This window comes from Mizuhopecten yessoensis, unplaced genomic scaffold (assembly GCF_002113885.1).
Source record: "Mizuhopecten yessoensis strain PY_sf001 unplaced genomic scaffold, ASM211388v2 scaffold8123, whole genome shotgun sequence".
Classification (NCBI taxonomy): domain Eukaryota; kingdom Metazoa; phylum Mollusca; class Bivalvia; order Pectinida; family Pectinidae; genus Mizuhopecten; species Mizuhopecten yessoensis.
The window spans coordinates 1605174-1626645 of record NW_018407390.1 but is presented as its reverse complement, the minus strand read 5'-3'; the positions used below and the strand labels follow the sequence as shown (position 1 = coordinate 1626645).

The 21472-nt window shown below is 35.7% G+C and overlaps 1 protein-coding gene across 1 annotated transcript in view; it reads right to left on the bottom strand.

The window, feature by feature from the left end:
* Positions 1-11536, bottom strand: part of LOC110454969 — an 89143-nt gene extending 77607 nt beyond the window's left edge. The window contains exons 1-8 of the mRNA XM_021504816.1: positions 11471-11536; positions 6346-6457; positions 4727-4876; positions 3582-3664; positions 3227-3371; positions 1392-1459; positions 881-995; positions 34-126 (exon numbers count right to left, since the gene is read on the bottom strand). Of these exons, the coding sequence (XP_021360491.1) occupies positions 34-126; positions 881-995; positions 1392-1459; positions 3227-3371; positions 3582-3664; positions 4727-4876; positions 6346-6415 (724 nt within the window). The 5' untranslated portion in view covers positions 6416-6457; positions 11471-11536. The remainder of the gene's footprint in view (positions 1-33; positions 127-880; positions 996-1391; positions 1460-3226; positions 3372-3581; positions 3665-4726; positions 4877-6345; positions 6458-11470) is intronic.
* Positions 11537-21472: the final 9936 nt, after the last annotated feature.

The following is a 21472-nucleotide window of genomic DNA, read 5'->3' as shown; positions in this document are numbered from 1 at the left end:
GGTCTGATGTAAGTATTAACACTAAAATATTACCTTTTCCAACAGGACACGGGTCCGCTTGTAACATGGCATCAGGAGGGGATATTAACTGGCAGCCACTGAATGTGACATCTTCTTTGCTCACACCTGTAATTAACGGTAATATCTCATTGATACTAGCTTAAATCTACATACGGATGGCAAATGTTATAAACATACAGCATCAAATTAACATTGTTTCAAACAAAGGTAAACAATAGGGCATCCCCTTTGTAGTCGTATAGAAATTAAAGTACTACAAAATTGTCATAACTAAAATATCAGTTTGCCAAAAATGGTTGCCAGAAGTAATTTGCTGCAAACTTGCAGCAAAAATATCTATTTACTGGAAGATTGCAGCAAAAAAACATTCGAGTAGCCTGAATAGCCCATTCTAATTGTGTCCCCTCCCCCCCAGTCTAGCCCCTCCCCACCAGTCTAGCCCCTCCCCACCAGTCTAGCCCCCAGTCAAGTGGTCGCTTTCCAGATGTCATGATTGTGACAACTGGTGGCGGTGAGAAATCCACAAGCTTGGAGCAATTGAGGTTGCTGAAGAGCCTTTCATGCCTTAAGGGTCCTATTTCAGTTGTAAGTGAATTTGATCATTTGTTTGTTAGGATGCTTTAAATGTTAAAAAGTAATGACTGACATCATGATCAACTGTCTGACAAGGGACTATAAAGCATACCATTAACTCACCTAGCCTGATGTTTCATGATTATAGATCTTATTTTAGGTCCAACAAAAGTTGCTCCTGATGAAGGCTCCAAAAAAAAGGAAAATGCATGACACCAATTTCAAACTTCACTTTTGGTCCCAAATATTTGGAATGGAATGAATCATGACAATCGTATGGACTTACCTGGACTCAGACAAGCTATATTAGACACTGCTTTCATGTGAATGGATTCCGGTTTCATTCTGAGGAGAATGTGTAAGGACCGATCTGTTAGCTTTGGGCATCCTTCCAAGGAAACCTGCAAACATAAAAAAGTTTCTATTACTCATACTAATGTTCCACCCTTTATCTATTCTAAATGAAAAAATACCCATATCAACAACATAACAAAAAGCCTCAGTGACCTTGACCTTGAGTGATGACACAAAGTTTATCTGAGGTTAATAAACTCATGCCATGCCACCTTTCTCTATAAATAGCAAATTTACTTTAGCATCTTGACTTGTCTCCCTTTTGTAACCACTTGCTAAAATTTACTTTTAGTTCAATCGATAGAGCAGTGAATGACATCAATGCTGTATGGCACAGGAAAACGAGACCTGTCACCACATCCAATATGTAACAAAGCAATTTTATATTATTCAGCTGATGTTAATACTTAATGATCAAGTTGGTACAGTGTACCTATACATACGTTTTTGATTTTAATTCCTGGTATTTCTGACAGCCATTGGATACCCTGGTCTGTGATATGGGGAGCACCTGTAATAAAGTCACATGACTTGTTTCATGAAATATTTACGATAGACCTTTGTCAGTCGAGAAACTAGATTAGGTATATAAGAATAAAAGTGCAAAATAAAGAATTTTCCTTAATAACAAAATAGAAATTGTCATTCAAAATATATTTCTGCTTGAAATACAATTCTTGGGTTTTTTTCTGATTAAAAGATAGTCAGCAGTATATGACAATACTTTGTTATGATATCTTATGATTTGTGTACGCTTGTGATATATTAAAAAACTTATAAATCAGAATTCTGGTGCTACAACAGTGAAATGTCATGTCACACGCACAAAATACAATTTCATGAAACTAAAGCTGGCCAAAATTGTCCAGGAATAAGACAATGCGTACATACCTCTAAAAAAAAACTCCTGAATATCTTGAAAATCAAACCAAATGACCCCGAGAAGCACTCATTACATATCAATATCAAGTCACTCAACAAATAAAACATGTTAATGTGAATTTTTCTTATTGAAATTTATACATTAATTGTTGTAAACTTCCATCAGAAAATCAAACAATTCAAAAAAATCTTTTTTTATTTAACCTTTTTAATCAAAACCGTAAGCCACACAATATCCCCGATAAAGGGATATTTAAACTGCTTCTAAAAGGGACTGAGATACAGAGAAATTTTGTAGGCTCCGACCTTAGGTACAGACCAAATGTTCCAAGTCTTTATAAATATTGGCCAAGAAGCTATAAGCAAGGGAGGGAAAGTAACCGGTAGCAGTACGTTGGACAAAATTGATAAAAAAAAAAGCAAAAAGGAAAGAACTTGTTTGAAAAAAGTCAAAATTAAATAATGATGAAACATCTACCTGGAAATTTCATAGTTTCTATCCAAGAAGGTATAAGCACTTTTTAAAATTAATATTCATAAATGGATATATAAAAAAAAAAAAGAACTTCAAAGAAAATCAGAAAAATTAAAAAATAAATTGCAACCCCATCACTTACTAAAATGTTGATAAGGTGTATAAATTGGTAATTAGACGCGAAGGTATTCAGGGGTGAAATGAACAACTCTCATCCATGTCAGCGATCAATGACACAGAAAGAAAACTTAAGTTTTAAAATATCACCATGAAGGCAGCAGATTTAACTTTTCCTACCAATATCCTTATAGAATGACATACATGTACCTACATTGTGTAATACTCCAAAAGTCTCCCGTTCATCAAAGGAGACATTTGAATTTACCCTTATCACCAGAATTCCCTACAAGAGGCATTTTGCTCAAATTAACTTTTTTAAATATTTTGCAACAAGATTTTTCTCCAGATGAAACTTTTTAAAGTTTTGGCCTGTATGTACCCGTAATTATATGATAATCCAATGCAAGGGGCCTCACATTTATAGGTAATTTCTCTCACAACCATAAGGACATGTCCTGTAGTTTGTTCTCCCCCACCCCTACCCATTTAATGTATACCCACAACCTTGCAGTGACTTTAGGGGGTCAAGATTCAAGATTCAAGAAGCTTTATTTAACGTCGCATATACATGTAACATAATAACATTAGCACTGTAGTGCTATTCTTGCGACAAAACATATATAAAATTTAACAAGGATCACAGTACTTATGAAACAGGACAACAATCCAAATTAGATATGCTAAAATTATACAGTAGAGCATATGATATCACACTTGAATGTCACAGCTTTGATGTCAGAGTTCAGGGTTAGAATTAAGGATAAGAGTATATAGAGTATGAGTTTAATGTCATGTACTGACCGCAGAGTGTAAAGTCTTCCAGGAATGGCAGATTTACTTCCTGACACTTGAGAACCAGAAAAAACATGTCGGTCAGCTGTTCCACACCAGACAAACTCAATTTACTGATGTTGTTACCCGATTCACTCCCTTTCGTTAATGCAGGCTGGAAAAAAAATTAATGTACCTTCTTGATTTATGTATGTCAATTAAGCATGCCTACATTACGTTCGAGAAGAAAAATAATATAGAAAGACATAATGACAGAGACTTGACTTGATTATATCGACTGGATATTTTGTGTTTTTAAAACTAGGATTTAATAATACGCTAAAAAATGCCAAAAATTACACTTTCAAGGAAACAAGGTACATACCAATGCAAGTGATATATCAAAGTAGTCTTCAACACCGCTCTCATGGAACAACTTGGATAAATCAATCTCTACAGGAGTGAATCCTGCAATTAAAATTAAATTGACGTCAAACAACAGAAAAATGTAGATTAAAAATAATTTGCATGCCCCTATACCATCTTATATATTGTTTGTAACTCGCTTTCTAATTGGTTGGTGATTACAGACTATCAAATGATAGACCAAAACAAAAAAACACATTTTGATGATGTTTTACACAAAGTACTGTAAAGTAAATCTGTCAAACTTAATTAAATGTTCCTCTGCAACCATGTCTATTGACGTTGGAAATCCAAGCATTTTACTTGACTTTAGAACAGATGAAATTGATAAATTCCAGACAACTTAGTTAAGCGAAGTTCTAGACAATACCTAGTCTTATTAGCGTCACTTAGACAGAATAAATGAGTAGCCGTAAGCTCCAGCTCAACTAGTGCCTCATTTAAAACATGACATTTGATTGATCAACAAAAAAATCATTGCACCATTCATAAAAGAAAAATGCTTTTGTTGTTGTAAATAAAATGACACATTTTTTTCCAAAAGAAAAGTTTTTGTTTTAAAATCAAATCATGAGGATTGGACTAGATAATAATTGGTCTGTCGATAAACTGAAAACAAAAGTGCACTCGGTCTTCACATAGCGTTTTTTGTCTTAACATCAATAGACCAATTTATTACATAGTCCATTCCTGAAATAATCGAAATCTTGGTTGTTTATAAAATAAGACAATCAATTGAAAAAAAAATCAATCAAATAAGAATTGGACATTATAAAAATTTCAAATAAGTATCTTTTTTAGTATATATCTTCAATTATGTTTGTCAGTTGTCTGAAATATGATGAAACATAGTATGATAATTAAAATGTAATTCCTTCTTTTGAAAATATGTTCTAATTTGAAGCAATAATTTCTCCTCAGAATAAAGTCAACTTCTTTTACTTTTAAAAAAATGCCTGAATACTTTTAATTAGTTTTATAGAATGGAGACGACCAGTCCACTGGTGAGCTATTATTAAGTAAAACATTTTACAAGTTACAGCAAATAATCATTAAAACATTTGAATATCCACTTCAACATAATGGTGAGCGCACTGATCTTACCTGCGAGACTGGTTCTAACAGGGTTCAATGACCTGTACCTTAGGCCGCCTCCTGTTTTTGATCCAGGAAGTTGCTGGAATCGACTCTCAGGCCCACTGTTGGTGTCCAGAAGTTCATCTGCCACTGGTATTCGAGCTATGACAGACTCTCCTTAGGAAAAAGAAGCATAATGCTTTTAAAGAACCATTTTTTCCACAAAATCTATTGAAACACCATTTAATTCATAGCATTTAAATGGCAATATCACCATTGAAATATCATTTCTTAAATCAATGGACATTAAACAGTACAAAATATGGTCCACACCTCACTGGACCATTAATACATCATTGAATACCATTTTTTATTTGATTAACCATTTTTCTTACCTCTAGATCACAGATTAGGGCCCCTGCCTTGGACATTTCTGACATGACCGTAGTTTATTTGTTTATAAAGTTACTCATGTTTATAAAATAACTGCATTGCAAGTGTAAAACTGTGTAAACTATATCTGATGGTCACCAAAAGTTGTACAGCTCATGGTGTTTTCTCTAGTTTTTTCAAACAAGAGATCCTAGAGGGATCTTGGCGCCCACCTTTGTACCATCTTCATTAGTTCTTTGTCAGTTCGATCTTTTCTCATTTTTTCCTCTAATCTGTTTGATCGAGTCATATTAACAGTAAATGCACCTTGAGGTAACTTTTGATCTAAACTTAATACTGATGTGTATGAAAGCCAACCTTCAAAGTGAGTTTGTTATTTCACATATTTACTAGTACAGTACTTAATGTGAAAGAAATAGAATCTATCATTGCAATATGAGAAAGATCTGTTTAGTTCTTCTTTTAATCCATTTTGTTTTTATGATCAGTCTCAAAATATAACATGCACAACGAGGGATCAAGGGGAACCTACATTTAAAATTTGAGAAAGATCCCTCCCGTACTTCCCGAGAAATAGCGATAACAAACTTTCTATATCAAAATCCAAGATGGCTGCCTGTCGGCCATGTTGTTGATCCGATCAGTCTCAAAAATTGCCCTGCACAGCTAAGGACCAAGGGGAACCTGCATATCAAATTTGAGAAAGATCCCTCTTGTGCTTTTTGAGAAATAGCAATAACAAACTTTCACTATCAAAATCCAAGATGGTTGCCTGTCGGCCATGTTGTTTATCCGATCAGGCTCAAAAGTTGCCCTGCACAGCTAAGAACCAAGGGGAACCTTCATATCAAAATTGGGGAAGGTCCCTCTAGTACTTCTTGAGAAATAGCGATAACAAACTTTCACTATCAAAATCCAAGATGGCTGCCTGTCGGCCATTTTGGTTATCCGTTCAGTCTCAAAAAATTGCCCTGCACAGCTCAGGACCAAGGGGAACCTGCATATAAAATTTGAGAAAGATCCTTCTAGTACTTCTGGAGCAATAGCGATAACAAGAATTGTTTAAGGACGGACGACGGACGACGGACGGACCAAGGACCACGGACGCAGGGTGATTTGAATAGCCCACCATCAGATGATGGTCGGCTAAAAAGGTGGCGTTGGTTTTATCATAAAGACAGAATTTCAATATCTAGAGGGGTTTACACAAGTCATCACTCAGAAAACACTGACAGTGTCCTCCTCCTCCTCACCAGTTCCCTGGACTACCGCCATACTGGGACCTCCATCTGGTGTCGCTACTCTGATCCTACGAGCTGCCATTGTGCCTTAGAGCTGTTTTCAAATCTCCACTCTCTTGAACATCTGAAACCAAAAATGTCTCATCTGAAATGTGAATGCAAAATATAAATTCTAAGCTAATTATTTATCACATAAGAATCCAAGATGTACTAAATGTACTGAAGAAAATTGGTTCTCTCTTCTGGCCACCTTAATAGTTATAAACAAAACAAGATAAACACATCTTATAAAATTCAGAGATCCTATATCTCAAACTTTACAAGACATCTCTTATCTATTGTAGATAGTAAATTTGATAAAGAATTATCTTATATACTTTATAAGATAACTCATATGTGTCAACAGAGAACTTATATTTTTATTATCAACATACAAGACACAGTTTTCTATAGAAGACTACTTTTTGGTATTTATTGACACTGAATGAGATAAAATATAAAGCAAGAAATGTCTCATGAAAGGGCCACATTGTGGATGATACTCGTAGAATAGTTTGATTGGCGATGGAATGGTTAAATTGACAAGCTTTGAATGGACACATATTAACCTAGCAATTGATCAGTTTTTAGCTCAACCTGATCAACTACTAACTGTACTGTGACTGGGCCTGAGAACTAACTGTAGTGTAACTGGGCCTGAGAACTAACTGCAGTGTGACTGGGCCTGAGAAAAAACTGTAGTGTGACTGGTTCTGAGAAAAAACTGAAGTGTGACTGAGCCTGAGAAATATCTGTACTGTGACTGGCCCTGAGAAATAACTGAAGTGTGACTGGGCCTGACAACTAACTGTAGTGTGACTGGGACTGAGAACTAACTGTAGTGTGACTGGGCCTGATAACTAACTGTAGTGTGACTGGGACTGAGAACTAACTGTAGTGTAACTGAGCCTGAGAAATATCTGTACTGTGACTGACCCTGAGAAATAACTGAAGTGTGACTGGGCCTGACAACTAACTGTACTGTGACTGGGTCTGAGAACTAACTGTAGTGTGACTTGGCCTAAGAAAAAAACTGTAGTGTGACTGGTTCTGAGAAAAAACTGAAGTGTGACTAGGCCTGAGAAAAAACTGTAGGGTGACTGGGCCTGACAACTAACTGAAGTGTGACTGGGCCTGAGACCTAACTGAACTGTGACTGGGTCTGAGAACTAATTGTAGTGTGACTTGGCCTAAGAAAAAAACTGTAGTGTGACTGGTTCTGACAAAAAACTGAAGTGTGACTGGGCCTGGCAACGAACTGTAGTATTACTAGACCTGAGAAAAAACTGAAGGGTGACTGGGCCTGAGAACTAACTGTAGTGTAACTGGGCCTGAGAACTAACTGCAGTGTGACTGGGCCTGAGAAATAACTGTAGTGTGACTGGGCCTGGCAACGAACTGTAGTATTACTTGACCTGAGAAAAACTGAAGTTTGTCTCTGGGGCCTGAGAATCAACTGTAGTGTGACTGGGCCTGAGAGCTAACTGCACTGTGACTGGGCCTAAGAAATAACTGTAGTTTGACTGGGTCTGAATACTTACTGTAGTGTGACTGGGCCTGCAAAATAACTGTGCTATGACTGGGCCTGAAAACTAACTGTAGTGTGACTGGGCCTGAGAAATAACTGTAGTGTGACTGGGCCTGAGAAATAACTGTACTGTGACTGGGCCCGAGAACTAACTGTACTGTGACTGGGCCTGAGAACTAACTGTAGTGTGACTGGGCCTGAGAATTAACTGTGCTATGATTGGGCCAGAGAACTAACTGTACTGTGACTGGGCCTGAGAACTAACTGTGCTATGACTGGGGCTGAGAACTAACTGTGGTATGACTAGGCCTGAGAACTAACTGTGGTATGACAAGGCCTGAGAACTAACTGTACTGTGACTGGGCCTGAGAACTAACTGCACTGGGCCTGAGAACTAACTGTACTGTGACTAGGCCTGAGAACTAACTGTGGTATGACTAGGCCTCAGAACTAACTGTGGTATGACTAGGCCTCAGAACTAACTGTGGTATGACTAGGCCTGAGAACTAACTGTGGAATGACTAGGCCTGAGAACTAACTGTACTGTGACTAGGCCTGAGAACTAACTGTGGTATGACTAGGCCTGACAACTAACTGCGGTATGACTAGGCCTGAGAACTAACTGTACTGTGACTGGGCCTGAGAACTAACTGTACTATGTCATAGCAAAATTGCAGGCATGTGGCTACCTATTTGATTTGTCTCAGGTAAATAAACCTGACCAATTGCTAGGCTGATACCTGTCCTTTGAAGATTAAAGAGAAGCAACAGCCGACTTCAAAGGCAGTCAATTTATGTTAGGCAAGCAACAAACATAATCTTTTTGATGTACATCAAAAGATCAAACTAGTCTTCTATCTCTTGGATTTTGCTATGACATATTCTAGGGGTGGTAGAGCTAAAGTGCACGTAACCCCTGGAATAACCTTCATTAATAAAGATCAATCACATCAGCCACAGGTCACAGACACCTACACTTTAGAGACAGTGTGGAGTTTGATGACAAGGCTGGTTAGGGTAACTGACTTTATCATTTTATACAATAATTATAGTATTGGGAAGGTTTAAAAGTGTGCCAGGATACACACATGTACCAACAGGTTTTCTTACCTTGTCTGAAACAGTATATCAACGATATTGTTTACACACATAATTATAACATAAATATAAACAAATCAATGACAAAATCAATTGGTTTACCTAGGTCTCTGATCCTTCAACAGCAATTCAGAGTCTATATGACATTTGAATAACCATCAGCAAAGGAAATGTTTAAAATGTTATGAAAACAAATCCAATTTTACTCATTATGGACTCTTTAGAGATTGAAAATAACTTAAAAGTATCACATGACTTAATACAGTATCCTGCAGTATCACACAGTATCATGTATTCTCTCACTTCCCTGTGTATAAGATAGAGATGTCCAGGGTAAGAAAGGGGTGTAGGAAATTTCTATCTTACACCCCTTTTCACGTGACGTGACAATGGCTCAACAATGACGTGACGTCACGAATTTGGAACTCTCCGATGCCGCAATGTGGAAAAGGCGACGTGATGAAATTAAAACCTTTTACTATATATTTACCGTTCATGTTAGAAAGATGTGATTATATTTTATGCGCAAACATGTTTGCAAATATGGGATATGCTTAATCTGGCTGGCTGATTCGTTTTGTCTAAAAAGCTCAGGGGAAACATTGATATTTTCAAAATGATGGCCAGTCCAAACAAATACTCATGGTTTCTGGGCTTCTTCTGTTGGTTGGAATGAGAGAAAAATACTCTTTCATGCCCAAGGGTGTAGGATAGATTAGGGTAACTGCCCCTGGGCATGAAAGAGTCATATAGTTTTACATGGTACATGTATGATATGATATCATATATATTACAGGATATCACATCACTTCACATGATATCCAAAAGTATCAAAAGACATCCTGGTATCACATGACTTCAAAATGGTATCCAATGATATGACATCACATCACATGGTACCAAATGGTATCACATGACATCAAGGTATTACATGACATCACATAGTATCCAATGATATCACATGACATCACATGGTATCCAATGATATCACATGACTCCATATGGTATCCAATGGTATCACATGACTCCATATGGTATCCAATGGTATCACATGACTCCATATGGTATCCAATGGTATCACATGACTCCACATGGTATCCAATGGTATCACATGACTNCACATGACATCACATGGTACCAAATGGTATCACATGACTCCATATGGTATCCAATGGTATCACATGACTCCATATGGTATCCAATGGTGTCACATGACTCCATATGGTATCACATGGTATCACATGACTCCATATGGTATCCAATGGTATCACATGACTCCACATGGTATCCAATGGTATCACATGACTCCACATGGTATCCAATGGTATCACATGACTCCACATGGTAATACAGTGTATATACCAAACATATGAAATATGTTTAGTAGTCCCAAACAATTTCATTTTTTCGTCAATTATGTCAGTTTCAATTTTGCTTATTTTCATTTTTCTTTCTCATAGTTTTCATGCCAAATACTGAACTATCATAGGTCAAATATTTGTTATCATTCTATCAATAAACAAACATTGCATTAAAGACACACTTTGATTGTGACATCATAATGCATCACTATACAGTAACAGGCTAGAACTTTGTTTTGACAATTAACCCTTTCACCACTGTAGACAATAATGGACTCATCCATATCAATGCATGGTAGAGTCTTCTAAAGTTACCTAGGGGTGAAAGGGTTAAGCCTTACAACTTGCTTGATATGAAGAGAAAAAAATCATTCAAAATTAATCATGCGTACTGTTGGGACCTCCATGATTAATCATTGGAGTATGAAAGAAAAAATGAACCTGTATTTATGAGCCTCTGTATATAATACCAGCTATCTGGATAACAGCACGTTTCGATCTGTATGAAGACCAGTTTTCTAATACAGGTATATTATCCAAAAAAATCCATCAAAAAGTTTAAATCACTGAAGATCTACATGTATTTCCCCTTTAAGAACAACTTCATATTCACTATGTACGTACATGGAAATTCCAAATGTTCAGTATCTAAAAAACAAGGATAGACTTGTTTGATGCGTTGGTGTTTTGATATTGAGTTGGGACCAATTATTTGTCCTTTGTATGTTCAACAGTCACGTTCATTGTGTGTCATTAAACACACACTTGTTCAGTGATTGACAGCAGCATGCCCTATTTCACCTTTTCTCCCAACTTATGGTCAATTAGGTCGAAATCTAAAACAAAACCACTGAACCCAAACATAAAGAATGGACCATATCACACAAACTTAATAAAGCTCCCTCAACCCTCCCACCTGCTCCCACACAAAAAAAGGATTTTAAAGATCTAGCCTCCGTGATTTTCAATAAAGGGTACTAATGGTATTCTATGTACATTAAAATATCAATTTGACACACAAACATGTTCATCTTGATCACTTAAATGTGTGGTAATGGCAAACATCCTGAGATCAAATATTTTCAGAAGACAAAGAAAATGTTTAACTGACCAGGTTGATATCTGTTTGGTTCCATCCGACTCCTGAGCATGTAGGCGGGAGAACATGGTAATACCTAGAAACAGATAAACACAATTTATAACACATAGGTATAAATTATTTACACGTAGTTTGATAAAAAATGTAGTCAGCCCGATATATGTGTGGCTATACATTGTATCTGTTAAGATAGATATCAACATCTTTAGTCTTTAATTTTAAAAACAGTTGATAAAATTTGATTAAAGATAGATTATCTTTATTATATACGAAATCACAAGCACCTCCTGGAGACCTCTATTTGGCTAAAAATACCCATCATCTGTTATTGATTTGTTGAAAGTAATTGATTGTTTTGGGGCACCACAGAGGGGTGACGGGTAAATAGGAGAGGGAGGCCTCACTACATTTGTACATGGCTTTCAATTTGTTGCTTGAAAATTAATCAATATTCATCAATTAATTCTGCTTACTTTGCAAAATTGAAAAACAAACAGATTTCTCATTTTGACAACACTGTATTAAGAAAGAGTTTACAAGACAGTTTTGAAAAATTACTGTTCATAAAAACCTCCATTGCAACATTTTGTTGCTGAACAATAATTACACATGCTATCAAGTAATTTAATGGTTAACAACATGTAATCGTGTAATAAAATGTTTAACAACATGTAATACAATGGAATACAATAATCATGTTATACAATGTTAAATGACATGTAATACAATGTTTAATGACATGTAATACAATGTTTAATGACATGTTATACAATGATTAATGACATGTAATACAATGTTTAATGACATGTAATACAATGTTTAATGACATGTAATACAATGTTTAATGACATGAATGTTTAATGACATGTTATACATTGTTTAATGACATGCAATACAGTGCTTAATGACATGAAATACAATGCTTAATGACATGTAATACAATTTTTAACAACTGGTAACTGGTAATAACTTCATGCAAGTTTGATATTTCTGCTAATCAATCACCAAAAATGAGGGTAATCAGTCATTGACAATGGCACTGAAGTTGTGAATGGCGGGAACATAATTACCAGGGCTGCAGTCTGTGGGGTGGAAAAGGGCAAGGGATACTGAGAAATCCAAATTTGCATTGGGTCCAATTCAGTTTTGGTTGTCAATTCCTGATACCAGAGACAGAGGTGGAGTGGGGAGACGTTATTCTACACCCTTACATATTGGATCTTACATGAGTGTCTTCTATTCCAAATGAGATTTATGAAACGAGTCTTAGAATTTTTCAATTTAGCGAGCCTCTGGCGAGCTAAAATGAAAAATTTGTGACAAGTTTCATAAATTTCATATGACTTGAAAACGAGTATTAGATCCTTTTTATCACATAATCAAGATTTGTGACATTAATTTGTGTAAAACGACAATTTTCATGCAACCTTAAAATGTAAAAAGACGCCATTTTGACTCCAGTGCGTAAGTCTGTGACGTCATGTACTTGTCCTAGGCGTGACGTCACAGTTGAAACAATTGAAACTTACAACCAATCACAGGGCTGATAGGTCATATTACATGGGCTAATATGCAAAAAACTATGACATGGGTATGTTCACTGGATAACACAGTACATTATGTGATAAAATGCTTATAGTGATAAGCTTACAATCATTTCTTTTTCATTGGCTACAAGGTTAAAGAGGACAAATAGGATGTACATGTATACATTTCAATCTATGTTTCAAAAGTTTAATAGAGTTTTGCTTCAACAGATCTAAAATCCATAACATTAAGAAACATATTCATCAAAACTCATCATTCAATCAATGGTCTCTTATGTAGCAGGGGTAAAACATTAAGTAACTATACATACATATGTTAATTTGAAAAACAAATGTTATATATTCATTTTGTAAAAAATGCATAATAGGTCAATATGTTTTCCTCAAATTCAACAATTAGTTAGAAAAAATGCTTAGTACAGTATATTAAATTTTAAACGATATAACTTATGTGTCAGTTGTGTGCTTTATTTATACTTACTACGTCGACGTACGTCCATTCAAAAGTATTACGATCAAAGAATGGGTGTTTCATCAGGACCTAGTCTAGATGTGTGACCGTCCAACTAACCGTTAACGAGCAACTACTTAAACTAGGCTACTCTTTTGTGAAATGAATTGGTAACCGTATTGTACGTTTTATTCCTTTCTGGCCGGCCGACACTAGTACTAATACCCGACCTAGCTCCTGGTCAACTTTATAAATCGTCTCGTCGTCAGAAGCTACGTTATCGCAGCTAGCCCGACCATTCCTCACCTAGGTGTATAAGTTATATATTCTGATACCGATCCGCGATAGTTGAATTCTTAACGCAAAAATGTCTACATTAGAGTGAATCATGGGACCTTGTGCTTGATTATGATCAGTTCTAGCGGACGAAATTGGTGCTATAGATAGCCTATGACATGACATAAATCGAAATGTCACGATGTACATGTGTTTGTCGAAACACAAGCTCTTCGTAGCTTATGTTGTATGTTTATAATATTCGACGTAAAATAAAGCTTCTGTATCTGTACCTGCACGTACAATGTATATAGGCCTATACTGTGTATGTAGTGACAGACATTTTATAAAACACCGGTACCAACCTTTTCTTAAAAGATGTCGTACCAGCTTCCTAGGTAACAGGTCGGTACTGTATCTTCACGATGTAATCATATCACCTTACACCTTGTAACCATGACAGCAGTAAATAAACAAGATTTAGTTATTGTGTTCAGTCAGTCGATTCAAAACCATCCTCCACTCGTGAACTCCGTGTATTGAAGTATACGGGTAGCTGTGTATAGCTAGGTTCTTATTGATTTTAACCTACTAAAGATTATTGCTGTCATTCATGCGGGACGTACCCTACCTGTGGCGGTGTTTAAAAAGTCACAATAAATAATCAATTCTTATTTATAGCACCGAGTGAAAACCCAGACGATATGATGAAATGGTCATTATTTTATATGAATATTTCCTTTTTAAGACAGCTAATCAGCTTTGAAATCCAAGGGCTCTATTCTCGATACCCTTAAAAATATGACACATAGAGAGCGACACCCATTGATTTTGCTGGAGACTTGTATAATAATTTAGCAGATGAAAATTGAACCGAACCTTTCTTTTAAAACGGGTCAAAACATGTGAAATTTATGTTTTCACAGACTGTTCTTGATTTTTTGTCTCTTTTTAATTTCTGTGACGGTATGAACTACCACGGACTTAGATAACAGGGATTTCTAATCTAATTCCGTGGTACTACCCAGCCCAATAATTATTGCGTGCGAACGCCATACTGTTGTAACCAAACGGATAAGAAGATCAGTTGTCCCTGCATTCATTCCTGTCACTGTCACAATGGGCTTATCACAAAAGGTTGTAACTGATTTAACTCTTAAGAAATAAAACAATTAATTTTACTTTAAACAAAAATAAAATCTGGAGGTAAAGTCTAACCGAAAAAGAAAAATGACGAATTTGTAGTAGACATTCTCTTCTGTTTTAAATCATTTCTATTCGTCGCTGTAAATGGGGTGTTTTGACGAAAATTTAAGTTGTTTCTCTTCATGTTAAGTATACAGTTTCTACTTCTATCAGAATAGGGGAGCGTCACGTTGGGCCTTTTCCTTCCAATACAGGTAAAATTGGCGCTGTATATCAACGCCAAAAATACCATTTCCATTTCGCTTGGAATGAAGTTTACCAACCATTTTCTTAGCCTACTTACAATTAAGATTCTATCTTATCACAAGAAGGTGTACTCCTAATTCAACCGGAACTGGAGTGGGTCGATCGTCGCCGACCAGGTAGCTTAATTGGTAGAGCGTTCGTCTAGTGTTCGGAGTGTTCCGGGTACGCAGCTCGGTTCGGCCGTGTATATTTCCATCTCCCGCTACATAAGAAAAGCAGTATTTGCAAAAAGACGTAAAGCTGACACAGAACGTCAGCAACATCATTGATATCGTTTAAAAATAGAAGGGGCAAGGAGGGAACCCTGTGGAACACCAATTTAATATCAGAAATTGAATTTAAAACATATCGGCATAGAAAGATACAATGTGGTTTTCTAATTAGAATATAAACCATTTATACGGTATACAGTATGATATTTCTCCACGAGATTAACATGTATTCCAAAAATGATTATTTCAAGCATTGAACTACTTTCAGTTGGCATTCATTGGCCACATCAATGCCAAGTAAGCGGACAAAAGAACATTCAACCGAAGCGCTTTCGGGCAAACACTGCTGATAACGTTACATCATCTATGTATACGATATTCCACTCGATATTTTGATTTGATCGAAAGGTCCACATCTACATCTACATGGTAATGACCACCTTCATATATTTGAAAATCATGTCATGTGATATCGGGTGCCATGCCAAGAGAAGAGAAGATACACGACAGTGTAAGGGAATTTTTATAAAGTATGGGAGTTAGAAGTGTTTTTTGTTTAGGGACAGTTTAAAGCAGTCGGAAGAGGTAATGGAGGTTATTCCAGTCTACAATGGTACGAGGGGGGAAGGATTGTTGTCGTACCTGTGTTCTACATGATAGTGTTTGATATGAGTTCTGGTATGCGTGTCTTGTGTGGCGGGATGCAGGTATGAGTTGGTCTTTTCTTATATTGACTTTGTCATGTGTAGTTGTTTGTAGTGTTGTAAGTCGCATGGCTCTCCTTCTGTCTTCAAGTGATTGCCAGTTAAGGTGTTGAAGCATGTCACCAACAATGGAGGTGTTTCTAAATTTGTTGGTGACTAATCTGGCTGCTCTACGCTGCACCATTTCTATTTTGTTTATGTTTGTTTTAGTATATTCTAGGGATGGTCTGACAAGTGCTTTATATGCCCGCTCCTTGACAGATGAAGAGTTCATCTTTATATCTCGTCTGAGAAAGCCTACGGTGGAGTTGACTTTCCCACAGATGTTATTTATATGGCATTCCCACTTGAGATTTGACTGTATAGTGACACCTAAATATTTTGCTTTGTCTACGTGTTGTAATTCACCTTTCCGTGCAGCTTGTATTTGTGACGTTGTGGGTGTTTTGTTGGTGGTGATGGAAAGGACGTACATGTACGTTGCATTTGTCAGGATGGAAGGACATTTCCCATGCTAACTCCCATAGAGCTAATTTGTCTAAATCTTGTTGTAATAGCTGGGCATCAGATAGTGATTTGATAGTAAGATAGACAATGGTGTCATCTGCAAATAGACGTACAGTGGAGTGGAGGCCAAAATGAATGTCGTTTATATAAAATAGAAAGAGACCAATAACCGAGCCTTGGGGGACACCAGACTTAACATCGACAATGCTTGAATTTCCCCCCCTCAACGATGACAGTCTGCTTCCTATTATCCAGGAAGTTTTCTATCAGGTCGTTTAGGTACCCGGTCGTTTCGGTATTTCTGAAAGTCGTTTCGGTACTTCTGAAAATCGTTTCGGTACTTATGGAAAACTCATTTTGGTACCAAGTTATATAGTCAACGTCACCACTTTTTGCGTGCTATATACCTTCAAGGGAAGTAACTCTAAGTGTGGAGTCAAACTTGTGCTATAATACACGTGTTTGTATCAGTTTGTTATTTTGATTTGCTCATGTTTCTAATATCTTTCTTTAATAGATTTTCTGAAGTGGTCTTTGCTTGTTTTGATACCGTCCATGTTTATTTGATATAAGAGTCTTTCTTTGCTATGGTGTCCACTGATGTGTTACATTCATATCTGTTTTTAAACCATACCAATTTGAGTATAATTTCTAAGTATAGCGGGACTTATATATAACATATTTAATTATTAATTTCTAAGTATAACAGGGCATATATATAAAAAGTATAATTGGTATTTAAAAAAGAAATTAGCTAAATATAAAAGGGACATATATATAACATGTTTAATTCATATTTCAATAATTTCTAAGTATAGCGGGACATATATATAACATGTTTAATTAATAATTTCTAAGTATAGTATTTCTGTAGGGCTTTCTGTCGAGGTCGAACAACGTACGCCGTCACACTGAATACACGTATCAGCCGAAGACATGATGAGTGTTTTGATAAATTTGATGGTGGAACCCTCATTTTTATGACAAGTTGGTGAATTCCCTCAACGTAGAGTTTCTCCTAACGATCTACTCAGCTGCTCAGTTAAAAAAAACCATCGCGTATGTTGCGGGATCCCGTTTGAAGTACGAAACAATGATTGACTGATCTGCGTGATTGTTTAAACAACTACGAAAGCAAACGTTAAATAAATAACAGATGAGAAATATATATTAACTAATAAACGAAGTACCGAAACAATAATCAAAATTGTTGAAGTACCGAAACGACTTACAAAAAGTACCGAAACATCTTCTTTTTAAATTACCGAAACTACCGGGTACCGAAACGACTGTACCGCGTTGTAAGCTAACTTAGCTAGTAGCTTGTGGTGATGTATACTATTCTTCTCTTCTAATGTATGTCGTACACACGCGTATTAATTTGACTTCTGGTTGCTAGCTATTTACAATTTCAGGTTCATTCAGCTCCCACTGTTGATTCCTCTCCTTTACAATTTGATGGTTAAAAACTTGTGGTTTTTAAAAGCATGGTCAGTGCCAAACAGTCAATTTGTTACATTGCTCACTTTTGACTGATTAGACTTGCATGATATTATATCTATATATATAACTAATAAAAATAATGGCTTGAAGTTCTCCGTGTGACTTGAAGGTGTTGAGCGTTGGAGAGATTACTACCTCCTCTGTTAGAGAGTTCCACAGATTTATCACTCTGTTGCTGTAGAAATTACCATATTTGTTTAGTCTGCATGGCCTTTTGAATAGTTTCCTGGAGTGCCCCCTGGTTCGGTTGTTCATGGAATAGTTCTTCGTATGGTACGTTTTTAAGAGTTGGAATCTTTTTGGTTGCTCTTCTTTGGATGTTCTCGATTGTAATTTTGGCGCGGATCAAAAATGGTGATGAAACTGTTGTCGAGTATTCCAGATGAGGTCTAATCAGCGTTTTGTATAGATTTAGGTACATTACAGGGCTCATGTATGTAAAAGTCCGGAATATTATGCGGCCCAGCATCCTATTTGCTTTTGATGCAGCTAAGTTGGCGTTGATTGAGAATTTAAACTGATTGTCTATATGGACACCTAAGTCTTTCTCGTATTCCACTCGTACGATTGGGGATTCTTTTCCATCTTGAGTTAGGGTGTATATATGGTTACCTTAGTTGTCTCTGCCCAAGCTCCAGATGTTTGCACTTTGTGAATGACTAACCTTGTCAAAAGCTTTGGAAAAATCCTTAATCAAGACGTCGGTTTTTTCTATGCAATGGTTAGTCTGTTTGATATGTCTCGTTGAACAATCTTAAAATAACTTTGCGACAATTGCACTCATACCTATGAGTTATGTCGCAGTTAGTGGAAGAAGAAGAAGAAGAAGAAGAAGAAGAAGAAGAAGAAGAAGAAGAAGAAGAAGAAGAAGAAAAAAAACGAAAGCTAACTAAGCTTAGCTGTTTTGTAATTATTTATTTTAACAATACTCTGATACAAAATATCAATCAATCAACTTTATTGCATTTTTACATCCAATTTACAAGGATCGAGCTGCAAACATCAAACAAACATTGATACTATATAATGGACAGCAAAAACTACATACTTATGCATTCTGCAAGCCTGCCTTCCTCAGTTCAAATGACTTTTAAATAAAGAGGCTTATTTCCTGCAAAAGCTGTGGGTCATTAGATGACAATAATAATACTAAATTTTGTAGATCAGGCAATGATGGGTTAATTTTAATTTTTTGGAGAAACGTAGTCCTGATACTTAAATTTATTTTGCATTTAAATATAAAATGTACTTCATCTTTCACAGTATTGCAGAATTTACATAGTCGGGATTGTCGAGGAATCTTTTTAGATCTACCAGCCTCAATTTCTAAATTGTGGTTGCTTAGTCTCAGCTTTGCCATCAATTTTCTATATTCAAAGTTGGGTAACGATAGGTAGTGTTCCTCTGCATACTTTTTTTTAATTTCACTGTATAGAAATAACTTACTATTTTCGTCCAAACTATGCATTTTTCAAAAAAGTAAGATTCAAATTTAGCATGTATCAACTTGTTAAACAATAGTTTCATTTTCATTTTCCTATTTTGCAAAGAATGGGTCGTGATGAAAGTCATAGTTAATATTATTATTCTTTTTTATTTGGGAAACATATGTAAACCATGTATACATCCCATTTCCGTGGAGTTGTTTATTTACTTTTAACGACTCCTTTACAAGTACATTTATATCATTTTGTGTAATCCTTGCCAAATAGCACAATGCTTAAGTATTCACAAAACAGTCCATGGTATACTGACCCAGTTCTGCCCTCGATTTTGAGGTTGATGTTTTATCAAGTAAGGAAAATATGTCTAAAGATGTTTGGTTTAAATCTGCGCTTTTGTTTGCATTTACAATCTTTAAATAGTGGTCTGCATACCATATTTCAGAGTTGTATGCTAATATTGGTCTTATTAAGTAACTATATAACTTCTTCCATAGCCAAATTGGCATATCAGCTATTTCATTTAGATATTGCCTAATTGCAAACAGAACTTTTTTACTTTTTGCAAAAAGTTCTTTAACTGCTAACGTGAATTTACCGTTGTTACAAAGCGTTGTGCCTAAGTATTTATATTCGGTAACTTGTTTAATTTCCTTTTTATTAAATAAAAACTATTTTACTTTCTTGCTAGTTGTTTGGACACCGCGTCTAGATTGAAAAATCATTGCTTTAGTTTTATTAGTATTAATTGAGAGCTGCCATTTAGTGCAATACTTTTCAAGGTCATTTAGAGATTTCTGAAGACCTCAGGGGATTCTAATAAAATCAGTAAATCATCTGCAAAGGATAAGCTACCGACATTGATATCTCCCAATTTTAGCGGATTGTTACTTAGTATATTTGACAAGTCGTTTATGTACATGTTAAACAGCGTAGGGCTTAAACTATCGCCTTGTTTAACACCCCTAATGATATCAAAATATTCAGGGGTTACCTTTTTAAATTTTAACGAGGATTGGGTTTTAGTATACATGTCATTTATTACATTAAACAAGTTTTTCCCCACATTATTTTGAGCAAGTTTATACATTAAACCATCTCTCCATACACTATGAAATGCTTTGTTAAAATCAACGAAACAGGCATACACTTAATTTTTGGATTGTTCATATTTAGTCAGTAAGGTTTTTAGAGCAAAAACAGTATCAGTTGTTCTACTGTTTTTTCGAAATCGATTTGGACTAATTGTTTTTATGCATAAAAGTAGTAAGTCTTCTATTTAAAATGCCGTTAAATACTTTCGCCAAGCAACTTTGGAGGGACATGCCTCGATAGTTAGTTGGCAAATCGGATTCTACTGACTTGTAAAGAGGGAGTAAAAAAATATTTATTCCAAGAACTTGGGTACCAACCCGTTTTCATGATAGCGTTAAAATAATTTGCTAAAAGTGGTAAAATTACATTTAAAGAATATTTAATAATTTCATTGCTGATATAATCTTGGCCAACTGATTTGCCAGTCCGTAGTTGTTTAATCACTTCCTTTATTTCTCTTATAGTTATAGCACCATCTGTTATATTACTGTTCTGAAGTTGCTGTTTTAATTGACTTAGTTTCAGTTCAATTTCTTTTTTGAATGTAATATAAGCAGAGACGTATATGGCTTTATAAGTTATGTCTCTGATATAAGGTCTCAAAATACTTTCAATCTGAATATCTCAATTATTTCAGATATCTAAAGTAATCTACTGAAACAATCAAGACACTTTTATTAAAATTTATTAAGCCTATCACTGAACATTTTGTCTTTATAAAATTGACCCGCTGTAAATGTGTGGCGACATGTTTTAGCAAGTTCATTCAACCTTTCGCGGTTCGTCAATGGCTGGTAATTTTGACCAATCACAGGCTAGATAATT